The following is a 14,816-nucleotide window of genomic DNA, read 5'->3' as shown; positions in this document are numbered from 1 at the left end:
TATGTGTGAATTGTATATGTGTGAATTGTATATGTGTGAATTGTATATGTGTGAATTGTATATGTGTGAATTATATATGTGTGAATTGTATATGTGTGAATTGCATATGTGTGAATTGTATATGTGTGAATTGTATATGTGTGAATTGTATATGTGTGAATTGTATATGTTCTCACCCTGTTCGGTACGGGTCTTCTCCCAGAGCGAAATAAAACACACAATGTCACTGATATTGGCCAAACATCCCAATGCTGAAAAATGTACCTGCAAATTACTCAATTGGGATTGCACAAATCATCAACATTGTTCTCTGTTGCGTAAAAAAAAACTTGGCAGGACCCTCCCATACCTGTCAACCCCTTATCCATGCCCTATCTTATTACAGACCAATGTAGACCCTTATTGGTCACACCGTGCCCCTTATACATCTCAACGTTCATCCTACAAATTCCCATCACAAGTGAGAAACACAAATAAATAGACAATTGTGTTTTGCCCGTATTGAATCGGCTGTACGCCGTACGGACCTGACAACTCAATTTCCCTGTACAAGACCACGGGGTAAACGGTATGGGTTGACAGGGATGCCCTCCTGTAAACGTCTTGAGACTCTTGAGAGCCTCCCCTGTACACAAGCGTCATCATAATAATAACAACGGTGCCATGTGTTGTCATTGCCTATGCAACCTGTCTTTAATTGCCTCTCTCATCAGTCTCACTGTCTCACACTTATGGCCGTGACCTTACTGATATCACAGACGCCGCTAACATCAAGGGGACTCACCATTGGAACCTCATTTGTCAGTAGCAAAATATGATAATTGTTTTTTTACCCTTTTATCTGGCAACAAAACTGACACCTTTTTTACAAGGAATCATGTTTAAATAGACCACAATACCTGCAGTCGGAATGCAATACCTGCAGTAGGAATGCAACACCATGTGAAACTAGGCTCTAAGGAAAGCTGTCTCGGGTGTGGACCAATCAATTTGAAGGACAATGCATACATTATCAGAGTTATGTTTTTTGTTTGCATTACGACTGCAGGTATTGTGGTCAATGCAAACATGACTCCTTGTAAAAAAAGGTATCAGTTTTGTTGCCAGATAAAAGGGTAAAAAAAGCAATTATCACATCAAGGGGACTGGCAAACTTTAAACGTGAACGTCCGGCAGTACCGCGCTCTTGCATTGTGCTTCTTCGACTCCGCGTTGCTTCCTCGATTCTGCGGCCTTGTGTGCACACACACACACAGAGAGAGAGACGGAGGGAGAGCTCCAGCAGACGGCCGTTGAACTGTGGCCCACGACCTTTCCATTTATACGCCAAAAAAAAGGCCTGCAATGTGACCACACCAGGTCACGGCTCGGACTTAAGAGACAGCACGACTCGCCCTCGCTCCCGAAGTCGGGCACCTGAGTGCACCGAGGACAAATAAATGTGCGTCCAACCGGTGATGGAACCAGTGCCAAGATTAAGTTAGTGCGGGACCTGTAGCATATGTTATAAAGGGGCCCTAAAAAAAGAAATAAATATAAAAAAAAAAATCACTTGCGTAGTAAAGTAATTGTTTTTTTCACTTGCTATACAGCCAAATAATACGACAAATCGCTAACCTTAAACACCCAGTCGTTCATAAAAGTTGAAGGCAGTATAGTTCTATAGTAATAGAGTAAGTGCAGAATCACTGAACCGGAATTGATAGCTTGATAGCATTTAGCGCGGGGCCCTTGAAAGTGCAGGGCCCGTAGCTACTACATATGTAGTAGCTACTACACATGTGGCTACTACATATGTAGCTACTACACATGTAGCTACTTTTGCTTCTAGGATAATCCAGCACTGGATGGAACGTTGAAGCAGTCAGGCGCCTCGTTTGTGGAACGCATTTCCCCCCAGATCCGTTGGGGACGCTCCGACAGTCAGGGCTCGTCTCAAACACACATTTATTTTCTCGTGCGTATCCGTCTGCGTTGGGGTTCTTTCCCTCTTAGTTTGAACGTTAAAGGTTCTTTTTTTTTTACTGCGAATCTGTTGCAAAGCGCCGTGAGGCCTTGTGTGAATAGTGCTATATAAAACTTAGTTTTACTTACTTGACTTCCACGCCACATGCTGTGACTTTCACATCGGTGGTTTGCACACCATCAAATATCATTAGTTATTATAAATAGCCACTGATTTACCTTTAATGATTTCAAATATCCGTAATAAAAGCCAATACATTTTGCATTACAACTTCGGATTACTTTTTAGATTCGAATATCGGTGCTCCGCATGACCTAGAAAACCACTTATCGCCCCAAGTGGCTCTCTTGAGCTGAAAGTAACGAGCCCGCTAAAGTCAATCCATCCATCTGAAAGGGGAAATGCCTCATTGTACCCAGTCTTGACCAACTCCTGACCACGATGCCTCTATTGCGGCGTTTCTCAATCTTCTTGGGTCCACGGACTGCTCAGCCCCACAGCTATCATGCTTTTTGTAGGGGTGGAATTCAGATCTTAGGATTAGGGAAGTTTCATCGGGGTATCATGGTACCTCCTTTGCCCGTATCAAAATATAAGAACAGGTTTTTACCCTTTCTGGCAATAAAACCGATGGTAAGATGTCAAAACACCAAACTGTAAAAATGTCTTTGTGCTGTTCGCCTTTTGGCGTTCTCTGGTCTAACACTGTTTGAGACGAGGTTCTAAAGAAAGCTGTCTCTGGTGTGGACCAATCAGTTTCAAAGACAATGCACATGCGATCAGAGCATGTTATTGTTTGCATATTCACCCGAAGTATATGTGGTTAATGCTGACATGTTTCCTTGCAAAAGGTTTCAGTTTGGTGTTTTCAACATCTTAACACAACTGTTTTATTGCCAGAAAGGGTAAAACCTATCCTGATATGAATCAGGGTAGTTTACCCAACTTCATTTTTCAACAAAAAATATCAAGATTAAAATATGAATTAAGGTCCCAAACATTGTTATTATTATTATTCTTTGGGCCTTTCGGTGAAGTCACGTAGATGAAAAAATTATAATAAAATGAAAATTACTAAATTAAATCACGACGTTTCGGAGGCAACACAAGCTTCCGTCATCAGGTAGAACAGCCACAGCCAAATTACTGTCGTGAGTAGGATGGGGTTGACACGTTTGCAGTACTATGGTTTGTTTTACTGTTCGAAATGGCCGTATGTGGAACTGATGACGACCGCTTGTGTTGCGATGGAAACGTCATCGTTTTTTTGTTATTTTCTTTGAACCCATCCACGTGACTTTACCGAAAGACCCAAAGAATATGAATTCCTGCAGTCACGAAAGCTTCAAGTCACGCGTGTTAGTATTGTCCGGATCAACCTGCATTTGCACCACAAATCTGGAGGACGGTCGCGGACCACTTGTGGAACTTGGGGACCACACTTTGAGAACCACCGCCCTCTGCCATCCCAGTTCCTTCCCATGTTGCCACTGTGCAACGAACAAGAAAGAAACAAAAAAAATCAACGCACTCGTCAACAACAATGCAACCTTAGGGGCCGTCCATAAATGACGTCACGCACCTAGGGGGTGGGTGGGGTCAGACATTTGATGTGACGAGGGGGTGGGGGGGTTTGAGAAATGTGACGTCACGTAAAATGCGCAACTTTAAATAAATATAGACAACACGTTCTACTTCATTCACTACAATGACAATAGTTTAAAGCGATTTAAAGCATGTTTTTGGGGGGGGGGGGGCAGAGCTTTGTGACGTCATATTTGAGGGGGGGTCTGACTTTTTGCAACGCCGTGTGACGATGGGGGGGGGGGTCAAAAATCGTCCAAAATCGCATGACGTCATTTATGGACGGCCCCTTAAAAGAATATACTCGACTAAATTTTTATTTAAAGCTTTCGTGACTGCAGGGATTCATATTCTTGGTTCTTTCGGTAAAGTCACGTAGAAGGGAAACAATAAAATAATAAAAATATTAAACAATAACACAAGCAATCATCATCAGGTGTGAAAAACACGGCAATACAATTTTCTTGCTGTGTTTTTATATTTTTATTATTTTATTGTTTCCCTTCTCCGCGACTTTACCGAAAGAACCAAGAAAATATATTCGACGAAGTTTCGAGCAATCGTCCTCATTCATAGCACACGGGCTTCACTAGAGGGCGCGACCATACGCTCAACTCATCACGAACATTAATAAACACACCACCAGTCAGATTGAACTTGCCCTGCGTTCTTCCCAAGTCAGTCGGACAATATAATGATCGTGAGAACCGGCTGACGTTGCCACGCACTGAGTCTGCGGTGACTATTTTCATTAGTTTTCGCCATGCGTGGGTAAAGAATAATGAAAATTCTAGATTTGGAAGTTTTCGTGACTGCAAGGATCCATATTCTTCAGACGCCTCCGTAATTTTTGCTGGAGCCGTCAACACCTGATGACGGTTGCTTGTGTTGCTTCTGAAATGTCGTGATTTAATTTTATTTGTTTTCATTTTAAATTTATTTTATATTTTTTTACCTACGTGACTTAACCGAAAAAACCAAAGATTAATAATGAAAAGGTATCATCGCAGTTACTATACACTCTGTAAAGTTATAAAAGCATAACTAGTAATGCATGTGGGCTGTGAAAATGTCTACTTCCAAAAGGATAAAGAATTACGTTTATTTTCAGGAATTTGTGTGAAAGAACAGAGTCGGAATGTCTTGGCCAATGCAAAGGCATCATTTATCAGAGCACGTCTGTTTGCATGCTTTTTGCCACACGTATGTGTGGTTAATGGGGATTTTATTACTTGCAAAAGGTGCCCATCCATTCTTGTCTTTGAACATCTCAGCACATGCTTTATTAAAAAAGTGTAAATGTTGTGGTTTCACGCTTCAACACACCGGTGGGCTAAAGCAATGAACTATTTGTCTTTTGTCAACGTGACACTTTTTTTGCTGATTGGCCGTGTCGGGTGGTGGAGGGTTACGACACATTTATAAATAACGCGATCTAACCCAAAAACGTTGATTATGAACATGCTTTATTGCCAGCAAAGGGTAAAGAAAACCCCCACATATTCTTACTTTTCATCACTTTTCTCCAAGCGTGAAACATGTGGGCAAGTTGAAACATATTAGTTGCCGCTGCATATTCAAGGGGTCAACGGTGCCATTGGGCAAAGACGAGCAGCGTCGTTGATTGAGTCATAGTGGGATGGTAAACACCGCCCTTGGCATCCGAACAAAACCCTCCACACTTCCTCGTACGCTCGCTCAGCGCACAAACGGAGCAAACGGGGGACCCTGTCATCTGATGCGTGCCTAAACATGGGCACAAAAATGTAAGTGTGGGTGGTTTTTCTTGCCGTTGTTGTTGTTGTTGTATCATTGCTTAAAATCATACTCTCTGTAACGTGCTGATAATGAATAATCTAGCGCGCGTGCGTGTGTCTGTGTTCGTGGTATTATTTTATTATTTTTTTTCTTCTACGTGACTTTACCGAAAGAACCAAGAATATGAATCCCTGCAGTCACGAAAGATTTAAATCAAAATTTAGACGTCTCTCTGTCACTAACGCAGACCCTTGCAACGTGGTATCAGTCAGTGATACGGAATCACTGCTGCTTTGCAAACACGCATCCTTTTCCTACCTGCCTTGTGGCATTGTAGCAATCGATGCTGTTATATTCCCTTCTCACCCCCCCCCCTCCCAAAAAAAAATCAATAAACACCCCCCCCTCTCCTTCAAGTTACTCTCAAGCAAACGTTTTAGAATGCGGCCACAGTTAGATATGTATGTTGAACTTCTTTCGCACCGTACGTAGTTAATCGAGCTAATCACACTTTTCTTTCTTTATCTCTCTCTCTTTTTTTGTTAACACCGTATGAATGTCTGTGCGTCTGCATGCGTGTGTTCTCCTGTTTGTGCTCAATGTGTGTGCTGAATGTTTGTGTGTGTGCGTTTATTATATGTCGCAGTGTACCGTACTCAAACACACGTGGGAAGAGTTAAAATCGCCACTTTCTAGGCTTGGAACGAGTGACAAGCGCCATGCGCAGTGCTGCACACTCGCGTGGTGAACTTCTTTCACACCGTACGTAGCCGACCCTGCCAGTGGGCGGTGCGGGGGAAACGCAAAAAAGCAGTTGCAAACAAACGAGACGTGATCTTTCAATTTAATTGACGCGTCGCATGTATTAATAACTTTTTTTTTCAAACAGCCCTTGCATTACAGTAATATTTTGTCCGTATATTTGCTCATTTTTGTTTTATAAGCATTTATTTTACATCCGAGGTCTCTCTCCCTTCCGAAACAATATTTTATTTGCCATTCCCGCAAATAATCCGAGACTTTTAACACCGGAGAAGCCCCCCCCCCCCCCACACCGCTTGCTGTGTATCCTGATTTTAGCAGGAACCCCAATTTGACATGTCGCTGGGGACCCCCCCCCCCCACCATTCAGCTCAGTGGTAGGATTGCGTTTTTAATGCGTTCCTAATGCACGTGCGACGTTTAAATCATCATCATCAACAGCGGCGGCGGCATCATAATCCGTTTAATGATCTCATTCCACTTTTACATGATCAAATTTCCCGTTTAATGAACTTTATTTCCTCTCTTTATTTTCTCTCTTTATTTTCTCTCTTTATTTCCTCTCTTTATTTTCTGTCTTTATTCCCTCTCTTTATTCCCTCTCTTTATTTTCTCTCTTTATTTCCTCTCTTTATTTTCTCTCTTTATTTCCTCTCTTTATTTTCTCTCTTTATTTTCTCTCTTTATTTCCTCTCTTTATTTTCTCTCTTTATTCCCTCTCTTTATTTTCTGTCTTTATTTTCTCTCTTTATTTCCTCTCTTTATTTCATCTCTTTATTTCCTCTCTTTATTTTCTCTCTTTATTTACTCTCTTTATTTTCTCTCTTTATTTGCTCTATTTATTTTCTCTCTTTATTTCCTCTCTTTATTTTCTATCTTTATTTCCTCTCTTTATTTTCTCTCTTTATTTTCTCTCTTTATTCCCTCTCTTTATTCCCTCTCTTTATTTTCTGTCTTTATTTCCTCTCTTTATTTTCTCTCTTTATTTGCTCTATTTATTTTCTCTCTTTATTTCCTCTCTTTATTTTCTATCTTTATTTCCTCTCTTTATTTTCTCTCATTATTTTCTCTCTTTATTCCCTCTCTTTATTCCCTCTCTTTATTTTCTGTCTTTATTTCCTCTCTTTATTTTCTCTCTTTATTTCCTCTCTTTATTTCCTCTCTTCATTTTCTCTCTTTATTTTCTCTCCTTATTTTCTCTCTTTATTTTCTCTCTTTATTTTCTCTCTTTATTTCCTCTATTTATTTCCTCTCTTTATTTTCTCTCTTTATTTCCTCTCTTTATTTTCTCTCTTTATTTCCTCTCTTTATTCCCTCTCTTTATCCCCTCTCTTTATTTCCTCTCTTTATTTTCTCTCTTTATTTGGCGAGTTCCTTCGGTGCTGCTACGCGAACGCACTGGTTGAGGCGTCATGGAAAATTCAAACCCCGCCGCTCTCGGCCAACGTTGCTGTTGAAAATATCTGAAACCCGCCGTGTGGCCTCCCCCGAGATTGACTCGGCCTGGGTGCAGTGTGTACACATCAAGCCGTCGGGGAGACAAAGGCGGCCCGACAATGCCGCTTGCCACATCGCCCCGTTCATTTCGTCGCTCGCCGACAGCGCTTTGCCACGCAGCCGTGTTAAATGACACGTGGGGGGTGTGTGTGTTTGTGGGTGTCATAGTGAACGTTGTGTGTGTGTGTTTGAGCGTGTATACGCGTGTATAATAAGTACGTATAAGTGTGAATGTGGATGTACATTTCTGTGTGTAGGTGTGATGGCTGGCCATTAAACGAAGACGGTCACTGCATCGCCCGCTTTCAGATCCGCTTCTGCGGTCGTCGGGAACGCTCTGGAAGCCACTGGAGTTGTGCACTTTTAAATCATCGAGATTGAAAACTCATTTCTCTTAGAACTGCTTTTTGTATTCAGTCTATTGTCTCTTTCCCCCGCACCTCCGATTAGCACTGTTATCTACGTACGGTGCGAAAGAAGTTCAACATACGCTCAATCTCGATTCGTTATCGGCGTTTCTCTCTTCCATTCTTCTTTTCCCTTCAACTTTTGTATGCCTCGCCCCGGGTACGGGATCTTGGTCCGGACTCATTATCGTTAACGTGATCATTATCAGCTGTAGCAGGTGTTTTCTGTTTTCCGAACAGGAGCACGCAAGTAGCATTGTTATAGGCTTCGATGTTGTCACTTCTTGACCCTTTGGGTAAACGTTAGCTGTGTTTGTTCTTCGCTTTGGCATTGGGTGTGGCGTTCTTGTTGACTGGCATATAGAATTACTGCACTGAATTTTCCACACGTTTATAGCCACGGCATGAACAGCAGTTGCTTATGTCTCATGCCATTTTAATTTTTTATTTACAAACAGGAATATGCTCGCGTTTGCCACGACGCTTCTCTGCGTGGTGCAGCTGCCGCAAGCTTCTACGCAAAACTTGAACAATCCATACTGCTCGTACGACGACCATCAACAAACTGTTGACTGCTCAGACCGTGACTTCACGGCCGTGCCTCGGGGATTGCCGGCCACCGTCACCGTCCTAGACTTGTCTCACAATCGGATCGGTGCGATTCGACTCGGAGATTTCTCCAGCACTCCCAAGCTCGAGGTTCTCATCCTGGCTTTCAACCGAATTCGCACGATTGAAGCCGGTGCGCTGAAAGATGTCCCCCTGCTCCGCTACCTAGACCTGTACCAGAACGAGCTGCCTGCGGTGCCTGAGCAGGCTCTGATTGATCTTCATAACCTGCGGATCCTCAACATCTCCATGAACAACTACACTTCCTTTGCCCTCGGCGGAGGCTTCTCCAGAATGAGTCAGCTGCAGTCACTTACTCTCGGCACATTCCACACCTCAGAGCTGAAAGCTGCTGACTTGCAAGCCCTCTCAAATATTTCATTGAAGTATTTGGACCTGAACACTGGTTCTCCGTTATTACGTTACGAACCTGGATCCCTCGTCCATTTCCGATCACTGAAAACGTTCTTCATGAATTTTTCTGTGGACGGAAATCCGTCCATTTTTTCCAACGTCCTTATAGATCTGAATACATCTCAAATTACACAATTGGAAACATATCAAATATTGATCGAGCCCTTAAAAAACCACAGTTTTAATTTGTTTCAGGGTCTTAGTTACTGTCAGTCACTGAGAAAGATCATCATTGTCAATGCTAATTTCTCAGACAGTGAAGCCACGGACTTCATCAAAAACATGTACCTGTCAAACCTGAAAATGGTTGTGTTCACAAATTCTTCCTATAATGACAAAGGGCCTGTTGTGTTCTTTGGGATTAAGGGAGTCAACAGAACTGCCCCATTAAAAAGGCTGGTGATCGATGGGGTATTTCACCTGAATATGACTTACCCTTTATTTTTAATTAATTTCACCCTGTTTCCCAATCTTACTGAGTTTAAAATCTCCAACACAGGCATGAATAAAGTAGCCTGTTTATTTTTGAAAATTCGAGCAATTACATGGCTCGACTTTTCCCGAAATCTTTTGGATGAAACAGGCCTGTGGTGGGAATCGTGTAATTACACCGTTGTCCTACCCAATGCTGAACATATGGATATAAGTCACAATCACTTCAGGCACCTAAAGATAATATCCAGCATGGTTTCCCTAATGCCCAAAATCAAGTCATTAGACCTTAGTTATAATTATATCAACGACATCTATGAGTGTGCATGGCCTAATACTCTTCAAAAACTTAACCTACGTAATAATGACATCACCAGAAATTCAAAAATCTGCACTTCAAAGTATTTGCAAGTACTCGATCTCTCCTACACCAGGCTTGAAACATTCCCTTACAATATCCTCGCAGATGCAACATCGTTGAAAGAACTTTACCTCAGTGGGAACAACATCCGACACATCAATCCACAGATAGGCTCCGCATCTCTACAAGTTTTGTACATGGACGACAATGCCTTGGGCATCATTAGAAAAGGTACGTTTGAAAATCTCCATGCCGCAAGGTCTCTCAATTTGAAAAATAATCCCTTCTACTGCTTTTGCGATCTCTACTGGTTTCGAAAAACATTCAACAAGTCGCTGCTGACGGACTGGCCAAACGGTTACACGTGCAGTTACCCCGATTACCTTGCAGACAGCCCACTGGAGGATTTCAGCCCAAGCTACGTCGCATGTGACAGGTACATCATCATCATTCTCAGCGTCGTCATCACGGCATGTGTGATTGGCATCACTGCAGGGCTCAGCTACCACCTTGACGCCGTATGGTACATACGCATGGGCTGGATATGGGTTTCAGCAAAGAGACGGCGTTATAATAGGCTGAACGACGGTGAGACCTCAACGTTCCAGTACCACGCGTTCATCTCCTACAGCCAGCTGGACTCGGATTGGGTGGAGAACACCCTGGTGCCCACCTTAGAGAGCTCCAACCCCGACCTCAAGCTGTGCATCCACGAGCGAGACTTCACGCCCGGAGAGTGGATCGTGGACAATATCATCCAGTGCATCGAGCATTCCAACAAGACCCTGTTCATCCTCTCGCGGAACTTTGTCAACAGCGAGTGGTGCCACTACGAGTTGTACTTTGCGCAGCACCGGGTCCTGGAGCAGCGCCAGGACTCGCTGGTGCTGCTGCTGCTCGAGCCGTTGCCCAGGAATTCCGTGCCCAGCAAGTTCTGCCGGCTTCGGAAGCTGCTCAACAGGAAGACTTACCTGGAGTGGCCGGCCGAGGAGGGCAAGCGGTCAATGTTCTGGGCCAGCCTCCGGGCTATTCTACAGTCAGACAACCGTCCACTCGAATCTAGCCCTGACCCCGATGCTTAGCTTTCAAATGGCGTGGAGGAGGGGGGAGGTGGGGGGTTAAGTATGTTCTTGTTATACTTTTTTTTTCGGTAAAGTCACGTAGGTAAAAAATTTATTAAAAATTAATTAAATCACGACACAAGCTTGTGTTGCCTCCGAAACGTCGTGATTTAATTTATTTTCAATTGAATTTTTACCTACGTGACTTTACCGAAAAAACCAAAGAGTATGGACCCTTGCAGTCACAAAAACTTCAAATCTACAACTATGTTCTTGCTGTTCTTTGTATTTTCCACATTTTGAAATTGAGAGCCTTTCCAGATTTCTATTTCACTTACCAAATAAGTTGCACCGTGAATTACCAAGAGTAACTGATGTCACTGATGACAAGTAGATATTTTAATACGCTTGTTATTTCAGAACTGGTAATATGATATCAGATGTGAGATTATATATGTAGTCTCGGTGAAAAAGGTGTCAGTTTTGTTGCCAGATAGAAGGGTAAAAAACCAATTATCATATTTTTTACTGGCAAATGAGGTTCCAATGGAGTCTCGGTGTTCTTTATGTGTTTCGTGTCAGCTCTCTGTGATGGTAAGCTGCTTGAACGTTATTGATTGCTTGATCTGATTCTGTTCTCTCCAGGTTTTATATCTCTTCGCGTTTGCAAAGGTTTTTTTCCCAGTAGTACACGTGCTTACTAAACGAGATCAATATATTTCCTGCAGGTTGCTTGTGTCAATAAATGAGAAGATAGTGCGATATAGAGCTGCATTGTGGGTAGCAAAGAGCATAAAATACTATTGTTGCACTCTACTTCTATGCTGCCACGTATATGCGCCCCACAATCGGCAACCCACACTAGCCAGTGTGGTGAATCATGGTAAAAAGAATCCCCATAACCCAGAGGGCGTGGTATAAGGCCCTCGTGCAGTGGTTTATTGTCAAAAGAGCTGGCCAGTTGCACAAATAGGGCTAATAATTCGAGCTCTGAAAGTGCAGTTCAATAAAATGTTGCTTGGGCTTAACGCATTTATTATGAACGTGTTTTATTGGCCTTAAAGTTTGGGGCAGACAATTTAAAACAGCTTATTTTTACACATTGCTTCGTGTTTTTTTTTATGTTACTTTGACAATGCAATTTTATTTACAATCGTCTAATTTACGACAAATGTATCAATCTGAAAATGCTTAAACCATCTTATTTCACATCATGCGAGGATAAACGCACTTCTTTTCTACAACAAATCACCACCTTTATAAAATTGCTCTACGCTATAAGAAACGGTAGTCGTCATCTCCCAAACCAGGTGACATTTTGGAAATAACACGTGAAGAAGGGGCATCGTCTTAAATGTCACCTCTAATATTTTTTTTCCCTTTTCACGCTACAGTGGTATTGACGAATGTGATGAGTTTGTTATTTGTGCTTGTGCACCACTGCCAATGGAGTACCAGCAAATTATAATGTATTTTAATCTCCCAAATATAGTGAGTGCAGGAGATTCCCCCACTTATTCGCGGTAATGTGCAAGACGCAGCGGGGTTTACCTCTGAATTTACTCCACTTATCCTAGCTGAAGGAAAAACAGAGGATAATCACAGACGGGAGGAACGGGAGCGCGGATATTTATCTGGTTGGCGACCAAAATAACAAGAAGAGTCCAATTTTTTTCCACATTTGGTACATAAAACACAAACAACACCCCTCAAATATTTTAGATTTACGTCGGCCGTAGTTTCTCGCAGTTTCAAACCTTCCACGCCGCCGGCGGTCATCGACCATCGACCGAATCGGGACCTGGCATGGCCGGTGCGGCCACCAATCTCAAACGATCGGCCCCCACGTTGTAGACCAGCCGCTGTCTTGCCCTCCTTTAAATGAGGGGCAAGGGGACGAGATCCACTCTGGATAACAAGTAAAAAAAAATAGATTAATTTCCATCTTTAATTTGCTGCTACGAATCTACGCGAAAGAAGAAGATGTTCATGAGCCGCAATGCCACGAAGCAGCAGTTCCTTAAAGAACCAGCCGCACGCTGGTTCTTTAAGGTAAAAGGAGAAGTCGCGGATAAGAGCAGTGCCGGATTAAGCTAGTGCGGGGCCTGTAGCATATGTTGTAAAGGGGCCATAAAAAAAAGTAAATATGAAAACACGTACATTTTTAACTTGCATAGTAAAGTAATTGTATTTTTTCATTTGCTATACAGCCAGATAATACGACAAATCGCTAACCTTAAACACCCGGTCGTTCATAAAATTCGAAGGCCATTATAGTACTATAGTAATAGAGCAAGTGCAGAATCACTGAACGGGAATTGACAGCTTGAAAGCATTTAGCGCGGTGCCCTTGAAAGTGCGGGGCCCGTAGCTACTACATATGTAGTAGCTACTTTTGCTACTAGGAAAATCCGGCACTAGATAAGAGGCTTTGCGGATGATAGGGGTTCAGGTTGCGTTTTGCCAAACGTGCAGTGGGCGGTCGAGTTGAGCGGAATCCGCTTCGCTGTGTACGCGTGACAAACCTCTGTTGTGTAAATAAGGCGAATCCTAAACTGTGTTAAAATTATTTTAAAGTAATCGTGTTTTTTAAATATTTATTAACACTGTATGTACTCAATATGCTTCATCACAAAATTAGGAGTAAATTCACATTAATAATGACTGTACTTTGAACTACAAACGTTGATAAGTACGGTATATAACGCTTCTGAGACACGCTGTAAATGCTATGCTGTTTAATAAAGATTTATAATTATGTTACCTTTGTACGTGTATAGTACCATACCTGTCGAACCCTTATCAGTGCCTTCCTTATTACACACCAATCCAGACCCTTATAAATCTCAACGTTCATCCTACAAAGTTCCATCACAAACGAATAGACAAAAAATTTGATTGCCCGTATTGAAACGGGTGTACGCCGTATGGAGCTGAAACTTCAATTCCCCTGTAGAATCGAGATTTGAAGTTTTCGTGACTGCAGGGATCCATACTCTTTGGTTCTTTCGGTAAAGTCACGTAGATGAAAAATATAAACAATAATAATAAAAATAATAAAATGAAAATAACTAAATTAAATCACGACGTTTCGGAGGCAACACAAGCTTCCGTCGTCAGGTGGAACAGCCACAGCAAAATGACTGTAGTGAGTAGGATGGGGTTGACACGTTTGCAGTGCTCTGGTTTGTTTCACTGTTCGAAATGGCCGTATGTGGAACAGCCGATGTATACAACAAGTATGCGTCAACACTTGACAGTATTGTGTTTACGTGTCCCACACAATAATTTACCTTTGTTCCCTTTGCTTTTCTTCCGTTTGCGACACACACACACGCGGTTTTGAGTTGACGTGTAACCACAATTTCCAGACTTGCACACCACATTTCCATACCGCACGGTACTTACTAAGCCAGTCATTTGGAATACTTCATCGTGTATTCTATGTTTAGTACGCATTGGTTTTACTAACGCGTAGTTAATATAAGTCAAATAAAACTGAACATTTTCATTTTTACCAGGTAAGGCCCACTGAGCTTGTAATGTTATTATTCAGAAGCGAGCTGGCCACAAATGACAGCTCAACAAAGTGGCTCATCACGTGGACATTCATAGCAACCCGATACTCTGAGCTCGTGTTTCTCAGTATTTATTATATTATTAGACTGTACAAAACTGGCTCGGGCAGCTTTTAAATATGCTTAATCACAGCATTTCTAAATGTTATATGCGGTTTGAGTCCCATTTAAAGTTGACACAACACAGGCACCAGGCACCCTCATCAGCAGTGCCTCCTCCTGTCTGTACTCTGCAGGTTGAAGGCTCCTCAAAAGCCTCGCAACCATCTCCATTTCTCATGTAGTCTTGCACGAGGTGGTGCAAACCATCAGGCACATCACCGATGACTGCCCACAACACAACACTCGCATTCTGGTGGAAGAAGCGGAGTCCCACTCGGGCTACCC

The 14,816-nt window shown here is 42.4% G+C and overlaps 1 protein-coding gene across 1 annotated transcript; it reads left to right on the top strand.

Annotated features, from left to right (window-relative positions):
• Positions 1-4,809: 4,809 nt before the first annotated feature.
• On the top strand, positions 4,810-13,614 carry LOC144719439 (toll-like receptor 2). The gene is made up of 2 exons (XM_078595347.1): positions 4,810-5,316; positions 8,433-13,614. Exons 1-2 carry the CDS (start codon positions 5,303-5,305, stop codon positions 10,870-10,872), a joined length of 2,454 nt encoding a protein of 817 aa, XP_078451473.1. The 5' UTR covers positions 4,810-5,302; the 3' UTR covers positions 10,873-13,614.
• Positions 13,615-14,816: the final 1,202 nt, after the last annotated feature.

Source organism: Lampetra planeri, chromosome 6 (genome assembly GCF_965212315.1).
Source record: "Lampetra planeri chromosome 6, kcLamPlan1.2.h2, whole genome shotgun sequence".
NCBI lineage: Eukaryota > Metazoa > Chordata > Hyperoartia > Petromyzontiformes > Petromyzontidae > Lampetra > Lampetra planeri.
This window is presented reverse-complemented; position numbering and strand designations above follow the sequence as displayed.